The sequence below is a fragment of the Phyllopteryx taeniolatus genome, chromosome 14 (genome assembly GCF_024500385.1).
Source record: "Phyllopteryx taeniolatus isolate TA_2022b chromosome 14, UOR_Ptae_1.2, whole genome shotgun sequence".
Lineage (NCBI taxonomy): Eukaryota > Metazoa > Chordata > Actinopteri > Syngnathiformes > Syngnathidae > Phyllopteryx > Phyllopteryx taeniolatus.
The window spans coordinates 4,465,785-4,488,376 of record NC_084515.1 but is presented as its reverse complement, the minus strand read 5'-3'; the positions used below and the strand labels follow the sequence as shown (position 1 = coordinate 4,488,376).

Here is a 22,592-nt window from a genome sequence, read left to right as displayed (position 1 = left end):
TACTAACACTAAAAATTTTGTTTTTTTCTTTGTCTGTGAAGATTCTCAGTCATTTAGGTCCCGGTAATCCGCAAACATTGAATCAAGGCAACTGCACTCTTCTCAAAAAATGACTTAGACAATTTTGCTATTATTATTAAATATGGTGAGTTGTTTGGATGCACACCTGTTTTGTATAGATCAGTGGCCCCTTTGAAGAAGCGTGGCAGAGCCGCCTCCAGCATCATGACAAAGTCCTCCAGCTCTTCCGTCACTCCGACCAACATGTACTCGTTCACCAGGTTGTATTTAGCCTGCTCCAGAGCCCACTGGCTACCCACGTTCCTGCAAAAGACAAAACGTTTGCATTTTTAATCCCGCGCAGACAGGGAAATGCTCACAGGACCAGATAAGGGAAAGGAGGAATGATAACAACGGGAAGGATTAGGATAAAAGTAAGGAAACAGAAAGAAAAATTCTGTGTAGTTATAACATTTAGGGAAAAAAGGCTTATAAAATAAAAAAACAGGCAAGGATTAGGAGCGGTTTCATTGTCTGTGATGGAAATATGTGCTAAATTCACTCCACTCAAAGGTTAACACTGTAAAAATTAAATCTAACAAACAAGTAGTAGTGTATGTGTGGTCAAGTAAATTTCACTGATGCAAAAATGTCACATTTCGATTCCCATCACAGCGGAATGTGACACTGACAAAATTTGTTTTTATGTTCGCTGATATTAAATCAGTTTGTTTGGTTTTGTCTTTATGGGTTTCCCACTGGAGTCACTGATGGTGTAGTGGTACACTCGCCTGACTTTGGTGCGGGCAGCGTGGGTTCAGTTCCCACTCAGTGACGGTGTGAATGTGAGTACGACTGGTTGTCCGTGTCTATATGTGCGCTGCGACTGACTGGCGACCAGTTCAGGGTGTAGTCTGCCTTTCGCCCGAAGTCAGCTGGGATAGGCTCCAGCGCCCTGCGACCCTAACCAGGATAGGCGGTGTTGAGAATGGATGGATTGATGGGTTTCCCACTGACCAGCATTCAAAGTAGTGTCCACAGAAAAAGGGAATCTGGAGCCAGAGCTTCTCAGGGGCACAGTCAGAGCCGCCACCTGATACACATTCATCAAACGTCTGAAACACGGCAGAAATGTGAAATTAATACATTTACACATAATGAATTCATTAATGTGTGGGTCTTTGGATTTTGACCTTTTTGTCTCCTTGTTTCCTGCGCCTCAAGCCAGGTCGGTAGTCATCTCCGAAACGCAAAAAGTAGTAATAGGACACTAGCCTTTCAATAGGGTCTCTGATGACGTTGATGTAGATTGGCTTCCTCTTCACTCCAAACCTGAGAAGTGACTTAGGTTAAAAACCAAACTGATTTGAAAAACGGAACACAGATCAGTGGTCTCTTGACTTACGGGTTTCATTCATTGATTTACTGTATTTATCATTTATTTTTATTTTTATTCATTATTTAAATGTTCTTATTTTTATATTTTTTTTATTGTGGTTTATGCTTTATGTTCGATCTAATGTACAGCACTTGGTTGCAGCGGCGGTTGTTGTTAAAGACCTCTATAAATAAAGTTGAGTTGAGTATTAATTTAGCTTAAAATTTAACAATTGATTAATTAAAATGTATTCATTTTAATCATTTTAAATCTATTTTTCTAATTCAATAATTGGTTAATAATTATCAAATAAAATATCAATTATTAATTATAAAAAAAATTAAAAAGATCACATATACATTTAAGATTTTTGTATTTGTTTTATTAAGTAATTGGTGTATTCTTTATAATTAAACTATTTGAAAATAAATTTTAATATTAAAATGAACTACGTATTCCACATGCTTTTACTTATTTTTTTAATCTTGGCGGCGAGCCTATCCCAGCTGACTTTGGGCGAAAGGCGGACTATACCCTGAACCGGTCGCCAGTCAGTCACAGGGCACATATAGACATGCACTATTTGACAATTTGCACTCACATTCACACTGTCACTGAGTGGGAACTGAACCCACACTGCCCGCACCAAAGTCAGGCAAGTGTACCACTACACCGTCAGTGACTTGGTAAAATTTACATTTACATTTAATTTTTGTATTTTATTAAATAATTGGCTAAAAATAAAAAATATTTTCAATGAAATAAAACATGGTTAAGTGATTTATTATAAATAATAAAATGCAAATATATCCACAAAATAAAAAAATCTATTAAATAATGGATTAACTAAATTAATTCTAAACAATAAAACATGAGAATTAAATATTTTATGATAAAAATAAATCATTATAAATTTTACATGGATCTAGTAATCTTTTACTTGTTTCTATTCATTTATCTAATCAAATAATTGATTAATTTATTGTAAATAATAAAGTACAAAAATATTAACCAAAAAACAACAAATTTTCATGTACATTTAACAATGTATTTACTTTACAAAATAATTAGCTAAGTAATCAGAAATTAATTCTGAAGATTTTTTTTTTTACACTATATTACATAGTTTACATAAATGTGTATGTTTTTTAACGAGAGGAATTGTTTTTCTTAAAAGGAATATTTTATTTTTTAAAATGTACTCATTTATTTAACACCTGTATTTCCCCTCTGGGGCTAAATAAAGCATAGCTTATCTATCTCATCTTATTCATTGGCAGCCTAAGCACAGAAGTCTGCCATAGAGGCAACAGGCTCACTCTCCTGTGTAACTACAGAGCTCTGGATCACCACAAGGAGGAGTCAACTGCACACGTTCTTACTTGGTGAAGTCCAGGAAGGAGATATGGCCATGGTAGAAAGCTGGTTTCATCTCCCTCCATTCAGTCACATTTTTGACAAACCGCACCTGAACCAAGCAAAATACTAATTTGTATGATATATTGCAGTCCATCAATGAATATGAATCCAAAGGCAGTGTACAGTAAACCCCAACGAATAATGGAAAATAACTAAAATCTATAGCCTATATTAATACAGTGTTACCTTGACTTAAGAGTGCCCCAACTTCTGAGTTTCACAAGTTAAGAGTTCCTGCTTGGTTGATTTTTTTTTGCTTTGTGTTGCGATCTAAAATTTTTGTTATTTGAAAATTGAAAAATTGAGCAGTTATGGTACTGTAATGCCCTCGCATGTGGGTAAGGAGAGCCACAGTCGCCAATGCATTTTCAGTCGTTTATTGAACGGGGCAGACATTCAATCACACAAATGAGAACACTTGCAAGGAGCTGCTGTTGACCACAACTCACGCCCAGAAGCTCACACGCAGACTAACCGGCTGAGCTGACTCTGCCTGACCTGATTTCGGCTACTGACGTCACTCACTAGGCCTCTTTGCGGCACACATGCAATATGCAGATACTACAGTATGTACAGTAATTAAACTTAGTAAAACTTAAATAATTTTATTATTATATTTTTATATAATATGGTGCTATTTTTCTATATTAAATACTAAAAAAATAGTGGTGTTCTGGGGGATTAATGGCATTTCAATTCATTTCAGAGGAGAAAATTGTTTTGAAATAAGTAAACTTCGAAGTTTTGAGTTTGGTCATAGAACGAACTAAGCTCGTAAATCAAGGTACCACTGCAGTTTAAACTGGTGATTTTTTTCACAACTGTGAGGGAGTTGAATCAGTACTTCTAATTTTACAAGAGTCTCTTTTTTTACATAATTATCTGTACTCCTACTTAAGTGGAGCGTTTGAGTACTATTTGCCACAACTTGAACAAGTTGAATTAGGACTTCTACAAGAGTCTCTGTAGTATCTGCACTTCTACTTAAGTAAGGATTTGCCATTTCTGAAGGAGTCGAATCAGTACTTCTGGTTTTACAAGAGTCTCTTTTTTTTTTACACAAGTAGCCATACTTCTACTTAAGTATAACGTGTGATTACTTTAAAATGCAATAGACTGTGACCTGGTCCTGTATGGACATGACGGGGTTGTTCTTGGTGGTGTTGATGTGCAGAACGTGGTAGTGGTTCTTCCCACACAGGTCGTAGGCGATGTTGGTGAAGGAGGTGCTCGCCGTCTTGGGCACGCGGTTGTAGATGATAACCACTTCGTCGTCGCTCTCGCATGTAGCCGGCCACAACGAGTCCCGCTCCCGAAGGCCGTCCTGGGTGTGCCGCTGCTCGATCTCCCGTACCTCGTGCCGAGCAATGGCCCGCTCTGGAAGAATGACAGGCAGTTCAATAGAGCTATAAAAAATGTATACAGTTGAAAAAGTACTTAAACCCTTTGGAATTATGTGGATTAGTAAATTAATTGGTCATAAAATGGGATCTGATCTTCATCTAAATTACAAAAACGAAAGAACACATTCTACTAATAAAACTAATAAACAATTACAGTGGTGCCTTGAGATACGAGTTTAATTCGTTCCGTGACCATGCTCAATTCAAAACACAAATCTCCACATTAAAGTTAATGGAAATGCCACTAAGCCGTTTCAGCCTCCTAAAAAACACCAACAGAAAATTTTTGTTATGTGTTTTTTAACAAGGAAACTCGGAACCCATTGTACTTTACAAAAACATACAGTATAGTAATAACATAATTAAATAGCAAGTGAAGAATTAAACAGTTTGCACATCGTGATTAATTCATTGCGACTGTGTGGCTCCTTCCGGTATGTGTACCTTAGTCACCTGGGGGGCAGTATAATGCAGACACACGGATATATACGGAGACGGAGGAGATAGTCACAACTCCTCAGTAAGCTAGAGTAATATTAGTCAATTTTTGTGGAGGGTAAAAAATATATGATATATATGCCTTTGAGTAATGTTATAGTCTGTCTACGTGTTGCCTCAGCATTTGTGTTTAAATATCTGTTGCTTAAAGGGTTATAACACTGCGACGGCGACTCCAATGCCATTCGTTAGCACTTCTATGGCGTTTTACTTTTTTTTAGCATTAAGCTCAGCAGCCTGGTAGTGGCATTAAACAGCTTAAAGCCTCTTTTTTGAAGAATTGTTCAAATTTCACTATCTCCCAAAGTGCTGCTTGTTGTGAAGTTAGTTGAGTTTAGTTCACTGCCACCAAACAGCGCACATATCTTAAAGTTTTGCTTGAAAGTCAACGCAAAAAAATCAGCACAACCACTGCTAGTATCTCGAAAAATGTGTAAGTCAGATCTCTCATATCTTAAGATGCCACTGTCTATGATTCTGTTTTTACTGAACACAACAGAAACAGTCACAATGGGGTTTTAAAAAGTACGTGAACACCAAGACTAATGATTGATCCAAGAGGTAACTGGAATCAGAAGTGAACCAACCTAGAGTCCAATCAATGTGACCAGATTGGAGGCATTGGTTAAAGCTGCCCTGCCCTCTGAAAAACTTAATTTGCTATGCATAAGAAGTGAATCATGCCTCGCAAAATAGAGCTCTACGAACATCTACAATTAAGAATTGTTTACTTGCATGAAATTGGAAAAGTTTTTTTTTTTTTATAAACAGCATAGTTGTTCTATCTCTTAAAGCCTTGCTGTTCATCAGTCCACGCTAAGACAGGTTGTCTCTAAATAATGAAAATTCAGCACTGTTGCTCCTCTCCCTCGGACTGGTCGTCCTGTAAAGGTGACTACGAGAGCACAGTGCAGAATGCTCAACACTATTTCCGCAGTGCTACTGGTAAGCTACTCTGTGGAGAGATTAAACCAAAGTTGAGTTGTTCGGAAAGGACACACAGTACGTGTGGAGGAAAAGAGAGAGACTGCTGAGAATAACTTGCTACAACAGGGCCTGTGCGCATTTTTACCAGATGGAAAAATTAATTTCCAAGTTCAGCAAGACATTTTGTAGAAGCTCTCAGTATTATGCAGAGCACACCATTGGAAATTGCAACAAAAATAATAAATACTATAATAATACTAATAAAAAAATGAACTGGTGTTGGAAAGTGCATGTGGACCTCATGTTAGTTTTTGAGAAGACAGAATATATTAGGTGTCATAATGGCTCACTGAACAAAAAACCCCTGTGCTCGCCTACCAAATGCTCCCTCTCTTTGTTTATTCTGGTCATCAGCGTGCAAAATGTCTCAAAGGCCTGTTAAAATCATACTCAGACAACTTTCTATATACCTACGTAAAATCCAAAACTAAAATCACGTGGTTGTGCAAGTGTGCTTATACAGTAAGTGGGGCTGTTCAGATTGAAACACATGTTAAAGAGTCAGTAAACGTCAGCCGTTTTTCCGGCTCCACATGGAGCCCGAGTCATGATGGAGAGAATTATGAACAGTTCCAAATGCAATCTGTCACAAAGACGTCAGGCATTTTGTTCGAAAGCTCAAGATGAAGAAGACATTTACCTTTCGCCATGACAATCTCAAAGCATACATCCAAATCCACAAAAGAATGGCTTCACGAGAGGAAAATGTAGGTTTTAGAATGGCCTGGAGCTAAATCCAGTTGAGAGTTGAAAGAGGGCTGTGCACAAGGGATGGCCTTGCAAATTTGGACTGTTTTTGCAAGAAAGAGTGCTCAGACATTAACTCCAAATGTGCCATGCTGATAGACTTCTACCCCCCAAAATTAATGCTGTGATAAAATAAAAAGGTGCTACAACAAAGTACAGTGGTGCCTAGAGAAACGTTTAATTAGATCCGGACCACACTCGTAACTCAAAATACTTATCTCAAATCACCATTCCCCATTGAAATTAATGGAAATAATCAATCATTCGTTCCAGCCTCCCCAAAAAACAAAAATGTTTGTAATATGTTTTATAACCCCACTTCCAATGAAGTTGGGACGTTGTGTTAAACATAAATAAAAACAGAATACAATGATATGCAAATCATGTTCAACCTATATTTAATTTAATACACTACAAAGACAAGATATTTAATGTTCAAACTGATAAACTTGATTGTTTTTTAGTAAATAATCATTAACTTAGAATTTTATGGCTGCAACACGTTCCAAAAAAAGCTGAGACAGGTGGTAAAAAAGACTGAGAAAGTTGAGGAATGCTCATCAAACAACTTTTTGGAACATCTCACAGTTGAACAGGCTAATTGGGAACAAGTGGGTGCCATGATTGCGTATAAAGTAGCTTCCCTGAATTGCTCAGTCATTCACAAGCAAAGATGGGCCGAGGTTCACCTCTTTGTGAACAAGTGCGTGAGAAAATAGTCGAACAGTTTAAGGACAATGTTCCTCAACGTACAATTGCAAGGAATTTAGGGATTTCATCATCTAGGGTCCCTAATATCATCAAAAGGTTCAGAGAATCTGGAGAAATCAAGGCGGAAAACCAACATTGAATGCCCGTGACCTTCGATCCCTCAGGCGGCACTGCATCAAAAACCGACATCAATCTGTAAAGGATATCACTACATGGGGTCAGGAGCACTTCAGAAAACCAATGTCAGTAAATACAGTTCGGCGCTACATCCGTAAGTGCAACATGAAACTCTACTATGCAAAGCAAAAGCCATTTATCAACAACACCCAGAAACGCCGCCTGCTTCTCTGGGCCCGAGCTCATCTAAGATGGACTGATGCAAAGTGGCATAGTGTTCTGTGGTCCTACGAATCCACACTTCAAATTGTTTTTGGAAATTGTGGACGTCGTGTCCTCCGGGCCAAAGAGGAAACGAACAATCCGGACTGCTATGGACGCAAAGTTCAAAAGCCAGCATCTGTGATGGTATGGGGCTGTGTTAGTGCCAATGGCATGGGTAACACATCTGTGAAGGCACCATTAATGCTGAAAGGTACATACAGGTTTTGGAGAAACATATGCTGCCATCCAAGCAACGTCTTTTTCATGGACGCCCCTGCTTATTTCAGCAAGACAATGCCAAACCACATTCTGAACGTGTGGCTTCGTAGTAAAATAGTGCAGGTACTAGACTGGCCTGCCTGCAGTCCAGACCTGTCTCCCATTGAAAATGGGTGGCACATTATGAAGCGTAAAATACCACAACGGAGACCCCGGACTGTTGAACAGCTGGAGCTGTACATTAAGCAAGAATGGGAAAGAATTCCACCAACAAAGCTTCAACAATTAGTGTCCTCAGTTCCCAAACGTTTATTGAATGTTGTTAAAAGAAAAGGTGATGTAACACAGTGGTAAACATGACCCTGTCCCAGCTTTTTGGGAACGTGTTGCAGCCATAAAATTCTAAGTTCATGATTATTTGCTAAAAACAATAAAGTTTATCAGTTTGAACATAAAATAGCTTGTCTTTGTAGTGTATTCAATTAAATATAGGTTTAACATGATTTGCAAATCATTGTATTCTGTTTTTATTTATGTTTAACACAACGTCCCAACTTCATTGGAATTGAGGTTGTAAGTAAGAAAAATAGCACTCTATAATGTTGTACTTTATAAACACATACATTGATGACCTAATTAATTAGAATGCACTTTATTTATTTTTTGCTTCAATTCAATGGACATTGTACTGTTCCTTCTGGTGTGTATGCTTTGGCGACTTGAGGCAGTATAATACAGACATACAGATATGCTGCCATGATTAGTGATAACTCACGAGTCATTAAAATGTTTAGAATTGGTTTGTTCGCATGCTTTACGCACACTTCTGGCATATGCATGCTTGATACATAAGGGCCCTGGTGTTTCAACAGGGGTGAGTTAATTTTCTCTTGCCACTGTACCATTACTTTTTCTCATTTAATCTTAGTATGGTTCAGTCCTACGGCACGGTGATTGACTGGTTAGAGCGTCTGCCTCACAGTTCTGATGACCGGGGTTCGATCCCCGGTCCCGCCTGTGTGGAGTTTGCATGTTCTCCCCGTGCCTGCGTGGGTTTTCTCCGGGCACTCCGGTTTCCTCCCACATCCGAAAAACATGCATGGTAGGTTAATATAAGTCTCTAAATTGCCCCTAGGTGTGAATGTGAGTGCGAATGGATGTTTGTTTATGTGTGCCCTGCGATTGGCTGGCAACCAATTCAGGGTGTACCCCGCCTCCTGCCCGATGATAACTGGGTGAGGCTCCAGCACTCCTGCGACCCTTGTGAGGATAGGCGGCTCAGAAAATGGATGGATGGATGGATGGATGGATGGTTCAGTCCTACTTTAGATCAAATATCTCATTCACCCAGCGTAGGATAGTGTGACTTGATTTACCCCACCAAGATTTATCTACTGGGGTTGAGATGAAAAAGATGAAAAAGCTGTGCGACGAGAGCCAGAGGTGACAGGCTGAAGGTGAGAGGTTGGCATTTTGACAGGTAAGTGACAGTTATTTGAAAGCTAGTGGACGTGGGACAGGACATCAATTCACTACAAATGAGGAGGGTGGAAGTGGTGTGTGTAAACTGTAGTAGTGTGAAAGGATTGCACACAAAAGCATCCTCTTGCCTTTGTTGTCTGCAGGCTTTTCTTCATCTGAATTCATGGCAGACTGACTGCTGTTGACAACGCTCAGAAAAGCTTGCAGTAAGGACTGGATTGTGTGTGCGTGTTTGTGCATGTGTGAGGAAGAGATGCTGCACAGCACTGGAACCCCTAATATCCGTGGGAGCTCATAGCTGTCACATCCTTGCCACCTTAAAAGCAAGGATTTTCAAACTTTTTGGGTCCAGGGATTCCTGACAGTGGAAAAACTTTTCAGTGTTTCCTCATAGTCCTAACGCCAATTAAAAATTGCAACACCCTTAAATGCCATTGTAATGTATTTTTTTCTTGCCATTTTAACCGAAACATTCAGGGCCTGTTTACAGAAATTCCTTGTATATTTGCAGTGCTAAAAGCACACCAGTATAACAATGGTTTCACTACATTTTCTTTGGCCCAATGGTTATTTAGCAGTCACACAAACTATTTTGTTCTTGTTTATTGTAGGCGATTGCTAAATAAGCCACTATGGGGACAAAGAAAGTGTGTAAAAATTGTGTTATTATACTGACTTTTGACAAAATATGTTACACCAATGTCGTCCGAGTGTTGCAGAGCAGACTGCAGGAGTTATTGCCTTGAGTTGTTAATGAAAGCTTGCATTGTGGAATACGCCCTGCCATCTGTTGAAGCCTTTTACACAGCGTATGAAATGCTTCAGGTGAACGCGCATTGATTCCTTTAGAATTGGAGTAATATGCCATGACCTCTTTGTTCTGGTCAGAACCCGAGCTGCAGCATTCTGAATGAGCTGCAGCTGTTTAATTCTCTTTTTAGGGAGTCCAGTCAGAAGACCATTACAATACACAAGTCTACTTGAGATAAAAGCATGGATGAGCTTCTCCTGGTCTGCTTGACACATGCAAGCCTTCACTCTGGATATGTTCTTCAGATGGTAGAAGGCAGTTTTAGTAATTGATTTGATATGACTGTTGAAAGTCAGGTCAGAATCTATCAGAACACCAAGGTTTCAAACTTGGTGTTTGGTTTTTAAAGAGAGTGACTCCAGGTATTTACTAACAGCAATCCTCTTTTCTTTATTGCCAAAAACAATTATCTCTGTTTTATTGTGGTTTAATTGAAGAAAATTTGGCTCATCCGGTTATTTATCTGTTTTAGACAGTGACACAACACCTCAATTGAGCTGTAGTCATCTGGAGACACTGCTAGATATAACTGTGTCATCTACATACCTATGATAGTCCAAATTAAAGTTCTGAAGAATTTGACCCAAGGGTAGCATATACAGGCTGAACAGGAGGTGTCCAAGAACTGACCCTTGAGGGACCCCACAGGTCATTGCCATTCGAGGAGATTGAACACTTCCAATGGTTACAAAATAACTCCTTTCCTCCAGGTAGGACCTGAACCATTTAAGGACTGTTCCATTTAGTACTACCCACATTTCCAACCTGTTCAGCAGTATATTATGATCTACCGTATCAAAAGCCGCACTGAGGTCCAACAAGACCAGAATTGACACCTTTCCTGAGTCAGTATTCAACCTTATATCATTTAGCACTTTGATAAGAGCAGATTCTGTACTGTGATGAGTTCGGAAACCTGATTAAAATTTGTCAAAAAGTCCATCTAAGTTGAAGAAATTGCTGAGTTGATTAAAAATAACTTACTCAACAATCTTGGCTATGAAAGGGAGATTTGAGATGGATCTATAGCTTGCTAACAAGGAAGCGTCCAGCGTTCTATTTTTTAGCAGAGGCTTAATGGCAGCTACTTTAAGAAACTTTAGGAAAGCTTTAGGAAACTCGCCTGACTGAAGTGAGCAATTTATTATTTGCTGCAAATCAGCTAGCACAGACTTCGCAATAGCTTTGAAAAAGTTAGATGGTATTGGGTCAAGACAGCTCGTTGATGGTTTCAGCTGCTGAACCGTTTTCTCTACAGTTTTTTGTCAACTGTATCAAAGTCTGACATGGTAATAGAGTTTTTCCTGGGTGGCTTCAGAAGTAGTAACATTTTATCATTTTGCTGATTTGTGCTGATATTTAACCCGATTGATTGTATTTTTTTCACTAAAATAACAAGCAAATTCATTGCATTTATCTGCTGTTAGGAGTTCTGTAGCAATCTTGTGAGCTTGTCAACCACAGCAAACAGATTGCCTTATGTGTGCACCGAGTTCCAACATCTATAAATGTTGTTGTGGGATGAGCGCTCCGCTTGACTTGTTTTTTTAAAAAAATGTTTTTACATTTTTTTTTAGCATTTCCTGCTGACACGCTGCTTACACAGAGGAAAAGCGGACGTGGCTGAGGACAGGGGAGGGTGCAAGAAGGAGGATGGTAAAGCCACGACCCCGCGCCAGGGTGTTGTTTTTTTTTTTTAACCGCTTGATGGACTGGGAGCATTTCCGGGGTCTGCATTGTGCAAAACGACATCGGTTTGGCTAAGGACCCCCGAAAATGTCACCTACGATGAGAGCACCTACGAAGCACAGTTTAAACTGCAAGCTATCAGTTACGCGGAGGAACATGGGAATCGAGCAGCCACGAGAGAATTCAAGATCAACAAATCCATGGTTCACAAGTGGAGGAAGCAGGAAAACGAGCTTCGCCAAGTCAAGAAGACGAAGCTGAGTTTCTGCGGAAAAAAAAGAAAAACAAAACGCGGAAACAAGGCGAGGTGGCCCGAGTTGGAAGACCTACTCGGGAAAAGGATTAATGAGCAAAGAACAGTCGGGAGACGCGTCTCTACAGTCACCATTCGACTGAGTGCAATAACTTGGGGCTTGCCATCAATCCGTGAGACTTGACGAACCGCTGGACATCCATGTAAACAGGGCGTTCAAAGTGAAGTGAGCGCTGTGGGAGCCTAGGATGACAGATGGTGAACACAGCTTTACTAAGACTAGGAGGCAGCGCCGGGCGAGTTATGCCACAATTTGTGAATGGATTGTGGATGCTTGTTCGAGTTTTCGCACGGCAACGAGACTGACTCGAACCTGGTGTGTTTGATTGAGAACTTGCCCAGCTGTTCATTTCGGATACAGAAGATGAGGACTTTGATGGATTTGTGGATGAGGATTGATCAAAAAATAACGTGAGTACATTGTTAAATACTTCAATAAAGTACAACCAAACTCAGTTTTGCTCCCTCTGTCATGGGTGTGTGTTCCAGTTGTTGTTTTCCCCGTCTCGTACCGACCTGCTCCTGAGAGCATCTTCACCACCTGTGCCTCGTTCATCCTAATTACCCCTTGCATTTAACCTCGTGTCTCATTATTTCTAGTCGTCAGTTCGTTGTACTTTGTCGTTGCGTTCCAGCATTCCTTGTTTCCACGTCACAGACTCGCAGTAAGACTAGACCCTGTTCCGATTATCGACCTCGCCTTTTTCCCTCACGTTTTTGGATACTGTTGCCTTTTTTGGATTGCCCGCCTGTGTACCGACCTCTGCCCGTATATTAAACCTCTCTTTTTGAAACTGTCCATTTGTTTTGGAGTCGTGCATTTTTGAGTCCTATCCTCTGTTCCGTTCATGACAGAACGAACTGGCCATAACATGGACCCAGCAGGCTCAGACCCGGTGCGCAAAGCCCTTCAAGCGCAGGGTCAACGCCTCTTGAAGCAGGATGAGCAGCTTGCTGCCCTCCACCTTCATCTAGAGGGACTGTCAGAGCATCAGGACAATAGTATGAGACAGGTGGCCACGCAATTTGAAGTTCTTATGAAAATGATTCAGAAGAAGGAACCAGTTGGCACAACACCTGATGCCGCCACGGTACCAACGTTTTCATGTGAAGCAGTTACCATGCACCTGCCACCTGTGCTGCTGTCTGCCCATAGCTCTCTTGACCGGAGAGGTTTTCTGGAGATTCTGGGAATATTAAGCCGTTCATCACTCAGTGTGAACTCCCCTTTGAGCTGCAGGAAGCTGCCTTCCCCACCGAGCGGGCAAAAATCGCTTTCGTCATTTCCCACCTGACTGGTCGCGCGGAGCCGTGGGCTACTGCTGAATGGAGCCGCAATTCCACCGCGTCATTCTTGTTTTTTGTTTTTTTTCGTAAAGACTATGCAGCAAATTTTTCAGTTTTCCACACCAGATCGTGAGGCAGCTCGCTCCCTTGTCACCTTACAACAAGGCAAGCGCAGGGTGTCAGATTACGCGATTGAGTTTCGCATTCTAGCAGCTAAGAGTCAGTGGAATAATATGGCACTGCTCGATGCATTTTTTCCAAGGACTATACCCCGCCGTCAAGGATCATTTGGTCCCGCTAGACCTGCCGACCGACTTGGACACTCTCATCGCTCTTGCCGTAAAGATCGACAAAAGACTTTTGGATCGTGAGCTGGACAGAGTTCAGTGGAGGGCTGGGTTGCCGCGCACTTGGAGGACGAGCCCCGGTGACCAGCCAAACCGAGGCAGATCCCCTGTTTCCGGTCTCAACCCACTGGCTAGCGTCACCACGGATGAATCCATGCAACTGGGCAGGTTCCGTCTCTCCCCTGAGGAACGTCAACGCCGGCTGAGGGAAGGGCGGTGTTTCTACTGCAGTTGGGTCATTCCGTGAGCAACTGTCATGTCAAGGTTGCCGGTGCCAGTAGCAAGGGCATGGGAGCGGTGAGTCTAAATTTCATTTAGGAAGACCCTACCCGGGTTCTTTCTAAAGTGACACTATGCTCTCCTGATCAAGAAATTTATACACCTGTATTAATTGACTCTGGTTCTGACGCAAACTTACTCAACTCCCTCCCCGCTAGACGGATGCACCATAGAACCTTTCAAATACAACGGCACCGCAACACCTATGCTGCAGACGGCAGTTTTATGAGCAAGATCACTTACCGCACCCAAACACTCACATTGACATTTCCTGATTCCCACTCGGAACGGATTAGTTTTCATGTTTTTGACGCCATGAATCATGACCTTATTGTAGGGAACCCATGGTTGAAATTAAATAACCCCCACATTGACTGGTCCTCTGGGCAGGTTATGTCATGGGGCAGCAATTGCGGCCAGAACTGTTTCAAATGACAATCCACAGACCCCATCTGGGGATACTGACTTATCTCAGGTGCCCACCTGTTACCAGGACATTAAAGAAGTTTTTTCCAAGTCCTAGGCCAAATCTCTTCCACCCCACAGACCTTATGACTGTGCAGTTGACTTGCTGCCTGGAACCACACCCCCACGAGGGAGGTTATTCTCTCTTTCAGGGCCGGAACACAAGGCTATGAAGGAGTATGTGGATGAATCACTGGCAGCCGTGATTATTCGCCCATCTTCATCCCCTGCGGGAGCCAGATTTTTCTTTGTGGACAAGAAGGACAAGACCCTGTATCGATTACCGGGGTCTCAACGACATAATCATGAAAAACAGGTACCCTCTTACTCTCATCTCCACCGGCTTTGAGGTCCTGGAAGGAGCCAAGGTTTTTACCAAACTTGACTTAAGAAATGCATATCATCTAGTCAGGATAAGGGAGGGGGATGAATGGAAAACAGCATTCAACACACCAACGGGACATTACGAGTATTTGGTGATGCCTTTTGGACTAACTAACGCTCCAGCTGTGTTCCAGAACTATTATGTCTTGCGTGACATGTTGAATGTGTACGTTTTTGTATATTTGGATGATATTTTGATATTCTCCCCGGATGAGGAGACTCACATCATTCATGTCCGCTCTGTGTTGCAGCAGTTACTGCAGAACAAACTTTATGTCAAGGCTGACAAATGTGAGTTCCACAAGGCGTCCATTTCTTTTCTGGGGTTCGTGCTGACTCCAGGTGAAATCAAAATGGACACTTGCAAAATTGATGCCGTTACTAATTGGCCCACTCCCACGTCACGCAAAGACGTACAAAGGTTCTTAGGGTTCGCTAATTTCTACAGAAAGTTCATTAGGAATTTCAGTTCTATAGCATCGCCTTTGCATGATCTTACCTCGCCACGCAGACCTTTCGTATTGAACCCGCTTTGTCCGCCAGCTTTTCAGAAACTTAAATCGAGCTTTACCTCTGCTCCCATCCTCACTTTGCCAGATCTCAAACAGCAGTTTGTGGTAGAAGTTGATGCGTCTGATGCCGGTATAGGAGCAGTGCTCTCCCAGAAATGTCTCAAGGATAGTAAGTTACATCCTATCTCTCCAAAAAACTGACCCCAGCCGAGATAAATTATGACATTGATGACCGTGAACTGCTGGCAGTCAAGTTGGCTTTGGTGGAGTGGAGGCACTGGCTAGAGGGGGCACATACTCCGTTTTTAGTATGGACAGATCACAAGAACCTGGAATATCTTAAGTCTGCTAAGAGATTAAATGCGAGGCAGGCTAGATGGGCTCTGTTATTCACTAGATTCAATTTCACGTTATCCTACCGACCTGGTTCTAAAAATGGTAAGACAGATGCTTTATTGCGCATTTTCTGCGCAGAGAATTCTTTGTCTGACCCTGAAACCATTTTGCCCAAGTCATGTTTCGTTTCTGCTTTTGTTTGGGACATTGAGACTGCGGTAAAGGAGGCTCTGAAGAACACTCTTAGCCCTGAAAATTGCCCTGAAAACAGGCTTTATGTGGTTCCGACCTTAAGGGGAAGAGTCATTCACTGGGCTCACACTAACCGGACTGTATGTCACCCAGGCATTGCCAAGACTCAATCTGTGGTCGAACAGCGCTTTTGGTGGCCCAATTTTAGAAGGGATGTTACCAATTATGTCAATGCTTCCCAGGTATTTGCTCCTTCTGGGGAGTTGCGACCCCTGCCAATACCACAACATCCTTGGTCAGACATCTCCGTAGACTTTGTGATGGGATTACCGGCCTCGAAAGGAAATGCCACCATTCTCACAGTCGTGGACAGGTTCTCTAAGATGGCACACTTCATTGCACTTCCGAAACTCCCCTCAGGTAAAGACACTGCCGAGTTTATGATACATCAGGTATTCAAGTTCCATGGTTTCCCCAAGAATGTGGTATCTGATAGGGGTCCCCAATTCATTTCGCAATTTTGGAAGGAGTTTTGCAATCTCATAGGTTCTACCGTCAGTCTGTCATCTGGGTTTCACCCCAGAACCAACGGACAAACCGAGAGGCTGAACCAGGACCTGGAGACTGGGCTCCGATGTCTCGCTTCACAGGAGCCACAATCCTGGTCGCAGAAACTGGTTTGCGTCAAATTCTCTCACAATTCCCTCCCCTCTGCATCCACTGGTCTATCGCCTTTTCACGTTGTGCATGGTTACGAACCATCTCTATTTCCAAAGTGGGTCAGGGTTTAGCTCTCCACAAAGCATATTCCACTCTGGGTGGAGTCCAGGAAGCTTGCTCCCAGGTTCGTTGGGCCCTTCCCCATCACAAAGATCATCAACCCTGTCACCGTGAAGCTTAGGCTCCCAAGGTCCACCCAGCTTTTCACGTCAGCCTGCTCAAGCCCGCCCGGAATTACCCTCTGGTTCCATCTTCCAGACCCCCTCCTCTCCCCTGGTTGGTGGATGGGGCCCCTGTCTTCACTGTGAGGTGGCTGTTGTCGTCTCGTCGGAGGGGGTTTCAAAATCTGGTGGACTGGGAGGGCTACAGGCCCGAGGAACGTTCTTGGGTGCTGTCTGCGGCTATCGTGGATGACTCGCTCATTCGGGACTTCCACGTTGTGCATCCAGGGTCTCCGGGGCCGTCTGGGGCTTGCACTGAAGGGACTGCAAGCTCATGCTCCTGCGATGGGAACATTGGAGGTTGGTAGCCTAAGGAGCATTGCAAAGGGGACATGGCCAAGGAGGTGCTGGGCAGCGAATTATGAGCATACTCAACCCAGGCAAGGTGGGTGTTCCATGAAGCGGGACGAGACTGGGATATGCAACGGAGCATGTCCCCAACTGGGACAGCTGTTGATTTTTGCGCTTACATTGACCGTTAGTCTGAGGATGATAGCCAGAGGATAGACTAACACCTGTACCAAGCGCTGTGCAAAACGCTCTCCAAAGAAGGTGAATTGGGGGCCCCTTTCAGAGACTATATCAGATGGGATGCCATGCAGGCGGAAAACGTGCTGGACCAACAGGTCGGCAGTCTCCTTGGCAGATGGAAGCTTGGAAAGTGCCAGGAAGTGTGCTGCTTTGGAAAACCTGTCCACCACAGTGAGAATGACTGTGTTCCCATTTCCCAGTCGATGCTGGAGTTATGGAGCCTCAGCCAAGGCAAGCCAAGCACGATTGGAACTTGAACACAAGGGAAAACATGAAAACTTAAAGTCTCAAGATGGTTACCTGATAGCATGAGGGAAATGGGAGCAGTATCTTGCTGGATATGGGTGATCAACCGCCCATCAAGGGCAGTGGCATTCTTGCGAGTGGTCAGAGCCTGTAGATGAATTTTCATCTGTTGAACTAGCTGGTGGTTAATGCGATTCTCGTCAGCGCCAGAGTCTACTAGGGCTAAAACGGGAAGATAGAAATCATTCCAGCAGATGGTAGCAGAGATCTGAAAACGGATAGGAGAGGAGGAACTTGCATTCTGACTCACCGACTCCTCCTTTATTGGTGAGTCTTCCGGTTTGATGGACATGTGGGACAGTTTGCGATGTAGTGGCCCGCCTTTCCACAATATAAGCACAGATTAGAGGTTCTTCTGCGTGTTTTCTCCAAATCTGAGAGTTTTGTTCGGCCAAGTTGCATGGGTTCACCGATCTCGGGAAGCGGGGCTGGTGACGAAGTCTGCGGCTCAAAGGAGGATTTGAGAGTATCCAGTCTGATAGAAAGATCAATCAGCCAATCTAGGGATCTTGGCTTGTCCCTGGAGGCCAACTCATCTTTAAGAGACTCATTTAGGGCCCCCCGAAAAACTTCCTGTAGCGCCTCATCAATAAAGTTACTCTCGGCCGCGAGAGTCCGAAAAGTGATCGCAAATTCAGCCACACTGCGAGAGCCCTGTTGGAGTGACATCAGCCGTTTAGCGGCCTCCCTCCCGTGCACCGGGTGGTAAAAAATCTTCATCTCCATGGAAAAAGAAGAGTATGACGCACAGACAGCTGATCGTTTCTCCCATTCCGCCGTGGCTCATGAGAGCACTGTACCCCGCAGACAGCCAATGTCGGTGAAGTACGACTGCGGTTGCTGTTCAAACACAAGTGAACACTGGACCAAAAAGGCACGACAAGACCAAAAAAGCGTACGAGAAAAAAAAGCAGCGCTTTGTGTTTTTTATTTATTTATTTATTTTTTGCATGAAGTCCTAACCAATGTACGAAAACTAGGACAAAACGTGGACCATCCATCCATCCATCCATTTTCTGAGCCGCTTCTCCTCACTAGGGTCGCGGGCGTGCTGGAGCCTATCCCAGCTGTCATCGGGCAGGAGGCGGGGTACACCCTGAACTGGTTGCCAGCCAATCGCAGGGCACATAGAAACTAACAACCATTCGCACTCACAGTCATGCCTACGGGCAATTTAGAGTCTCCAATTAATGCATGTTTTTGGGATGTGGGAGGAAACCGGAGTGCCCGGAGAAAACCCACGCAGGCACGGGGAGAACATGCAAACTCCACACAGGCGGGGACGGGGATTGAACCCCGCACCTCAGAACTGTGAGGCTGACGCTCTAACCAGTCGGCCACCGTGCCGCCAAAACGTGGACCAAAAAAATTAAAACCAGATTGTACAAAAATGAGGGCACATGAAAACCAAAGTTGCATTGTACTTGGTATCACTTTACCACCACTTACCCCACGCACAAAATTGTCTCACTTCCCCTTCTCTTCCACCTGCCTGTGCAGTTATAAATGCTGCCCCTGATCAAAGCTGTATCTGGTTACAGATGGAGCCGCACTGCTCCCGTGTCTGGCGCACACATGGAGTTACGCCACGTGGCTGCAAAATGATGTCTGGCTGACAGCAACAATTGTAATGGAGACATTCATTCACACGGCAGCCAACATCGGTAGCAGCAGCAACAACAGTTGCAATGGTCGAACTTTACGGCCTGGAGCTCACGTATCCTTTCCTGGATTATTTTTATGAGTGGGTTGCTAGGAAAACTGGCCGTGATAGTCAAAGGACTAGCAGTGAGTCTAAGCTGCGACAATGCTGGTAATAAATATTAAATGCCAGTTGAGCACAAGGCATCTAAAGGCTTTTAAATGTAATAATATTAAAACGCAATGATAGCCATGTTTGTTTCACAGTCATCATTATTTGAAGCCTGTGAAGAAAGGTTTCAATTGTATTTCAAATTGTTGCACAGAGAAATGCTACACTGCAAAAAGTAAAATCCAACCAAGATTAAATATCTCAAATAAAGACAAAATATGCTTACTGTGTTTGCTCGTGTCAAGAAAGCCTTCCTGTTCAGGTCATAGGTGTAATAAAATACTACAAAATAAAAAAATGAAAGTATTGAACATCTGAGACATTAATTCCTGTTCAACAGAAGAGTTGGTTTTTAACCCTCAATGCTCTATGAGTGTATTTTGTAATTCAGGGATTATTAACTCACTCACTGCCGTGGATGTTCATATTCGTATACGGGAATCCAACCGTTTACTGCCACCCACGTACTGTATCTATTCACCAAGTACAATTTTCAACTGGTAGGCGAGGAAGAGGGTTTGTAAACCACTGTGATGACTAACAGATATCTGTAGATGGCGGCATTGCATTGGATTTCAGATCAGCACAGGTTTTGAGTGGAAGATAAAGATGAGGCGGTGAACCTCGCCTTTCCCGTCGATTATGAGTGAGAGAAATCCCAACACATTGGAAGTCGGACAAGTTGAGGCAGCTTAAACTCGAACAGAGTACAGTTTGTACGGTATATGCATGGTATAAACAGAGTATGTATGGTAGGTATTAGATAGTGTGTGTCGTGATCATGAGAAAAGATGACGTGATGTATGGAGTGAATGAGGAACACCATGTAAAAAAGTCACTGACGTTCAACTCGAGCCATGCGGTACGTCAGCGTCGCTCACGGCGCGTTTCCTAGTTGTATATCTGTAAATACATTATTTTGCCATCAAGAGCCCTTTCTCAGTTTTAGTTTGAGGTGTCAGAAAAGTAAAGTAGATTAGTGTCAAAGTCACTGTTTTGCTCGACGTTTCTTTTCGCAAAAAACTCATTTTCACCTTTTTGTTTTTTATTTGTTCAGAAACCGGGATTTTTGGTCAAACAAACCCATGTTCCACAGAAAAAGCAAGAAAGAAGAGAGTCTACTCTTGTACAGTATTTTCACAGAACACAATATTATGTGGGTCTTCAAAGATCAGTCAAACTGCTCTAAAAAGACTGGCAGTATGGGGAACTCTGCTTTAAAAACAGCTGGCAGTGATTTGAAAAGATACTTTAAATTTTATGATGATTTAAATCTCTGACCAGAACAAAATCATATTCAGCCTCTTTGCATTGGAAATGATTTAAAAAGGCCAAAACAGAGGTAGAGAATTTTACACCATAGATAAAAAGAGGACAAAAGTTTCTCATGTTTATAATTTACACAATGAATTGAGTTTTTCTATTTCCTTCTGACTGAACACACAGGAAACCATGCATATTAACATGAACCTCAGAGGTCTTAGAGGGATCCCAGACTTTTTACGAAGAACAATGAGAAAAGCTCGGGGGTAACCGTGTCTCTACCAACAACGTCTAAACTATGCTAAGAGGCCTCGAAAGCTCTCGCTAAAGACTTTTTTTTGTGCCAAATTTCCAAACAGGCAAGGACAAAGACAGCTTCTTGGGCTTTGTAGAAGACGCCCCATTCATTACCAGACTACTTGGCACAAACCTCCATATCAGACGGCAGCACACATACACACAAAACTAAGCTTAGCGCTCCCATCTGAGGTCATTTAATTAGATGACAAAAGGCCGAATTACTATGGCCACACAGCGGGCCTCCTTTCATTGCACATTTCTGCCACTTCCTCCCCTCGAGCCGTCTCTGTGCATTAAAAGCCAATTATGAACCGTGAATCCAACACGGGTCTTAAACACTGTGACAACTACAAGCCTATTACCCTCCCCAGTTTTCATTCGCACCCGGAGACAGCAGGGAGACAAAGTGCTTGTAGTTGAACATATTTACTGAGGCAATTTCGCGGCCGATTAGAGACAAGCATTTGGAGTCATCATTCATATTTTGGCACCAGATCTGCGAAAATGGGACAGGCCGTCATGTACAACTGCTGCTGCGTCACTCATGATGGGATACTAAAAGATCATAAATCTATCATCTTTGCTTCTTTCCCGGGAGAGGGTTAGCCCCCTTGAACCGAGGCCTTGGGTTAGGTGGGTAATAGAGGTTGGCTATCAGGGGCCTGACTGAGGTGCACAGCTTTTCCCGTTCTGCTCGGATGCCGCTGGATTGCAAAATCAATGACGGATGACATAGAAGAGACTTGGCCGGCCGGCTGGCTGCTTTATAAAAAATGGCATTCATCGAATGCTGCTGCTGGTGGTTGTGCGGATCCCTCTGCACGGTCTTGGACAGTTATACGGAAAATTGCTGCTACAGTGTTAGGAGCCCTGCTGTCTGGCAGCTTTTTTGTGGAACAGATATCTACTTATCATTAAACCATTAGCATTATTGCCAATTACAGTCAATTTTGAACGTTTTTTTTAAAACAAAAAAAAACATGACAAATTCAACAAACAAAAAGAAGCCAGTTACCTCAATTCAACCTTTGCGAATTACCATGATCTGGTGACTAAGAATCTCAACAGGAAAACAAAATTTTTAGCAAGCACACTGGTATTTGGTGACAAGTTAAAAATGACATAGGCAATCCTGCCATTAGGCTAAAATTATGTAGATACTGCTACCGTACCTTTCGGACTATAAGGCACACCGGATTATAAAGCGCACTGCCAATGAACGGGTTTATTTTCATACACAAGGCGCACCGGATTATAAGGCGCATCAAGCGAAACAAAACAGTCAGATAAGTCACTTACACACACACACACACCATAATATTATGTTGAAGCACAGGGAGTACCGAAATTTCTCGTGTATAATGCACATTTTTTCCCTCCCCAAAAATTGTCAAAAGTCAATAGTGCGCATTACATATACATAGGTGTAGGAGAAAATGAAAAAGACTTTCACATTTTATAAATGTATGCCGCCATCTAGAGGTTATGAAAAAGCTGTACACTTTCATTCCAATATGCTACCCCCCCCCCCCCTGCCCCCCCCCCCCCCCCAGATGTTATGAAAAAGTTGTACACATTCATTCTAGTATGCCACCAAG

At 42.8% G+C, this 22,592-nt stretch overlaps 1 protein-coding gene across 1 annotated transcript in view; it reads right to left on the bottom strand.

The window, feature by feature from the left end:
- The window catches only part of hs2st1a (heparan sulfate 2-O-sulfotransferase 1a), a 62,924-nt gene that overhangs the window by 10,536 nt on the left and 29,796 nt on the right, over positions 1 to 22,592 (bottom strand). Inside the window, exons 2-6 of the mRNA XM_061798104.1 lie at positions 3,921 to 4,174; positions 2,761 to 2,846; positions 1,194 to 1,332; positions 1,018 to 1,115; positions 167 to 324 (exon numbers count right to left, since the gene is read on the bottom strand). Of these exons, the coding sequence (XP_061654088.1) occupies positions 167 to 324; positions 1,018 to 1,115; positions 1,194 to 1,332; positions 2,761 to 2,846; positions 3,921 to 4,174 (735 nt within the window). The remainder of the gene's footprint in view (positions 1 to 166; positions 325 to 1,017; positions 1,116 to 1,193; positions 1,333 to 2,760; positions 2,847 to 3,920; positions 4,175 to 22,592) is intronic.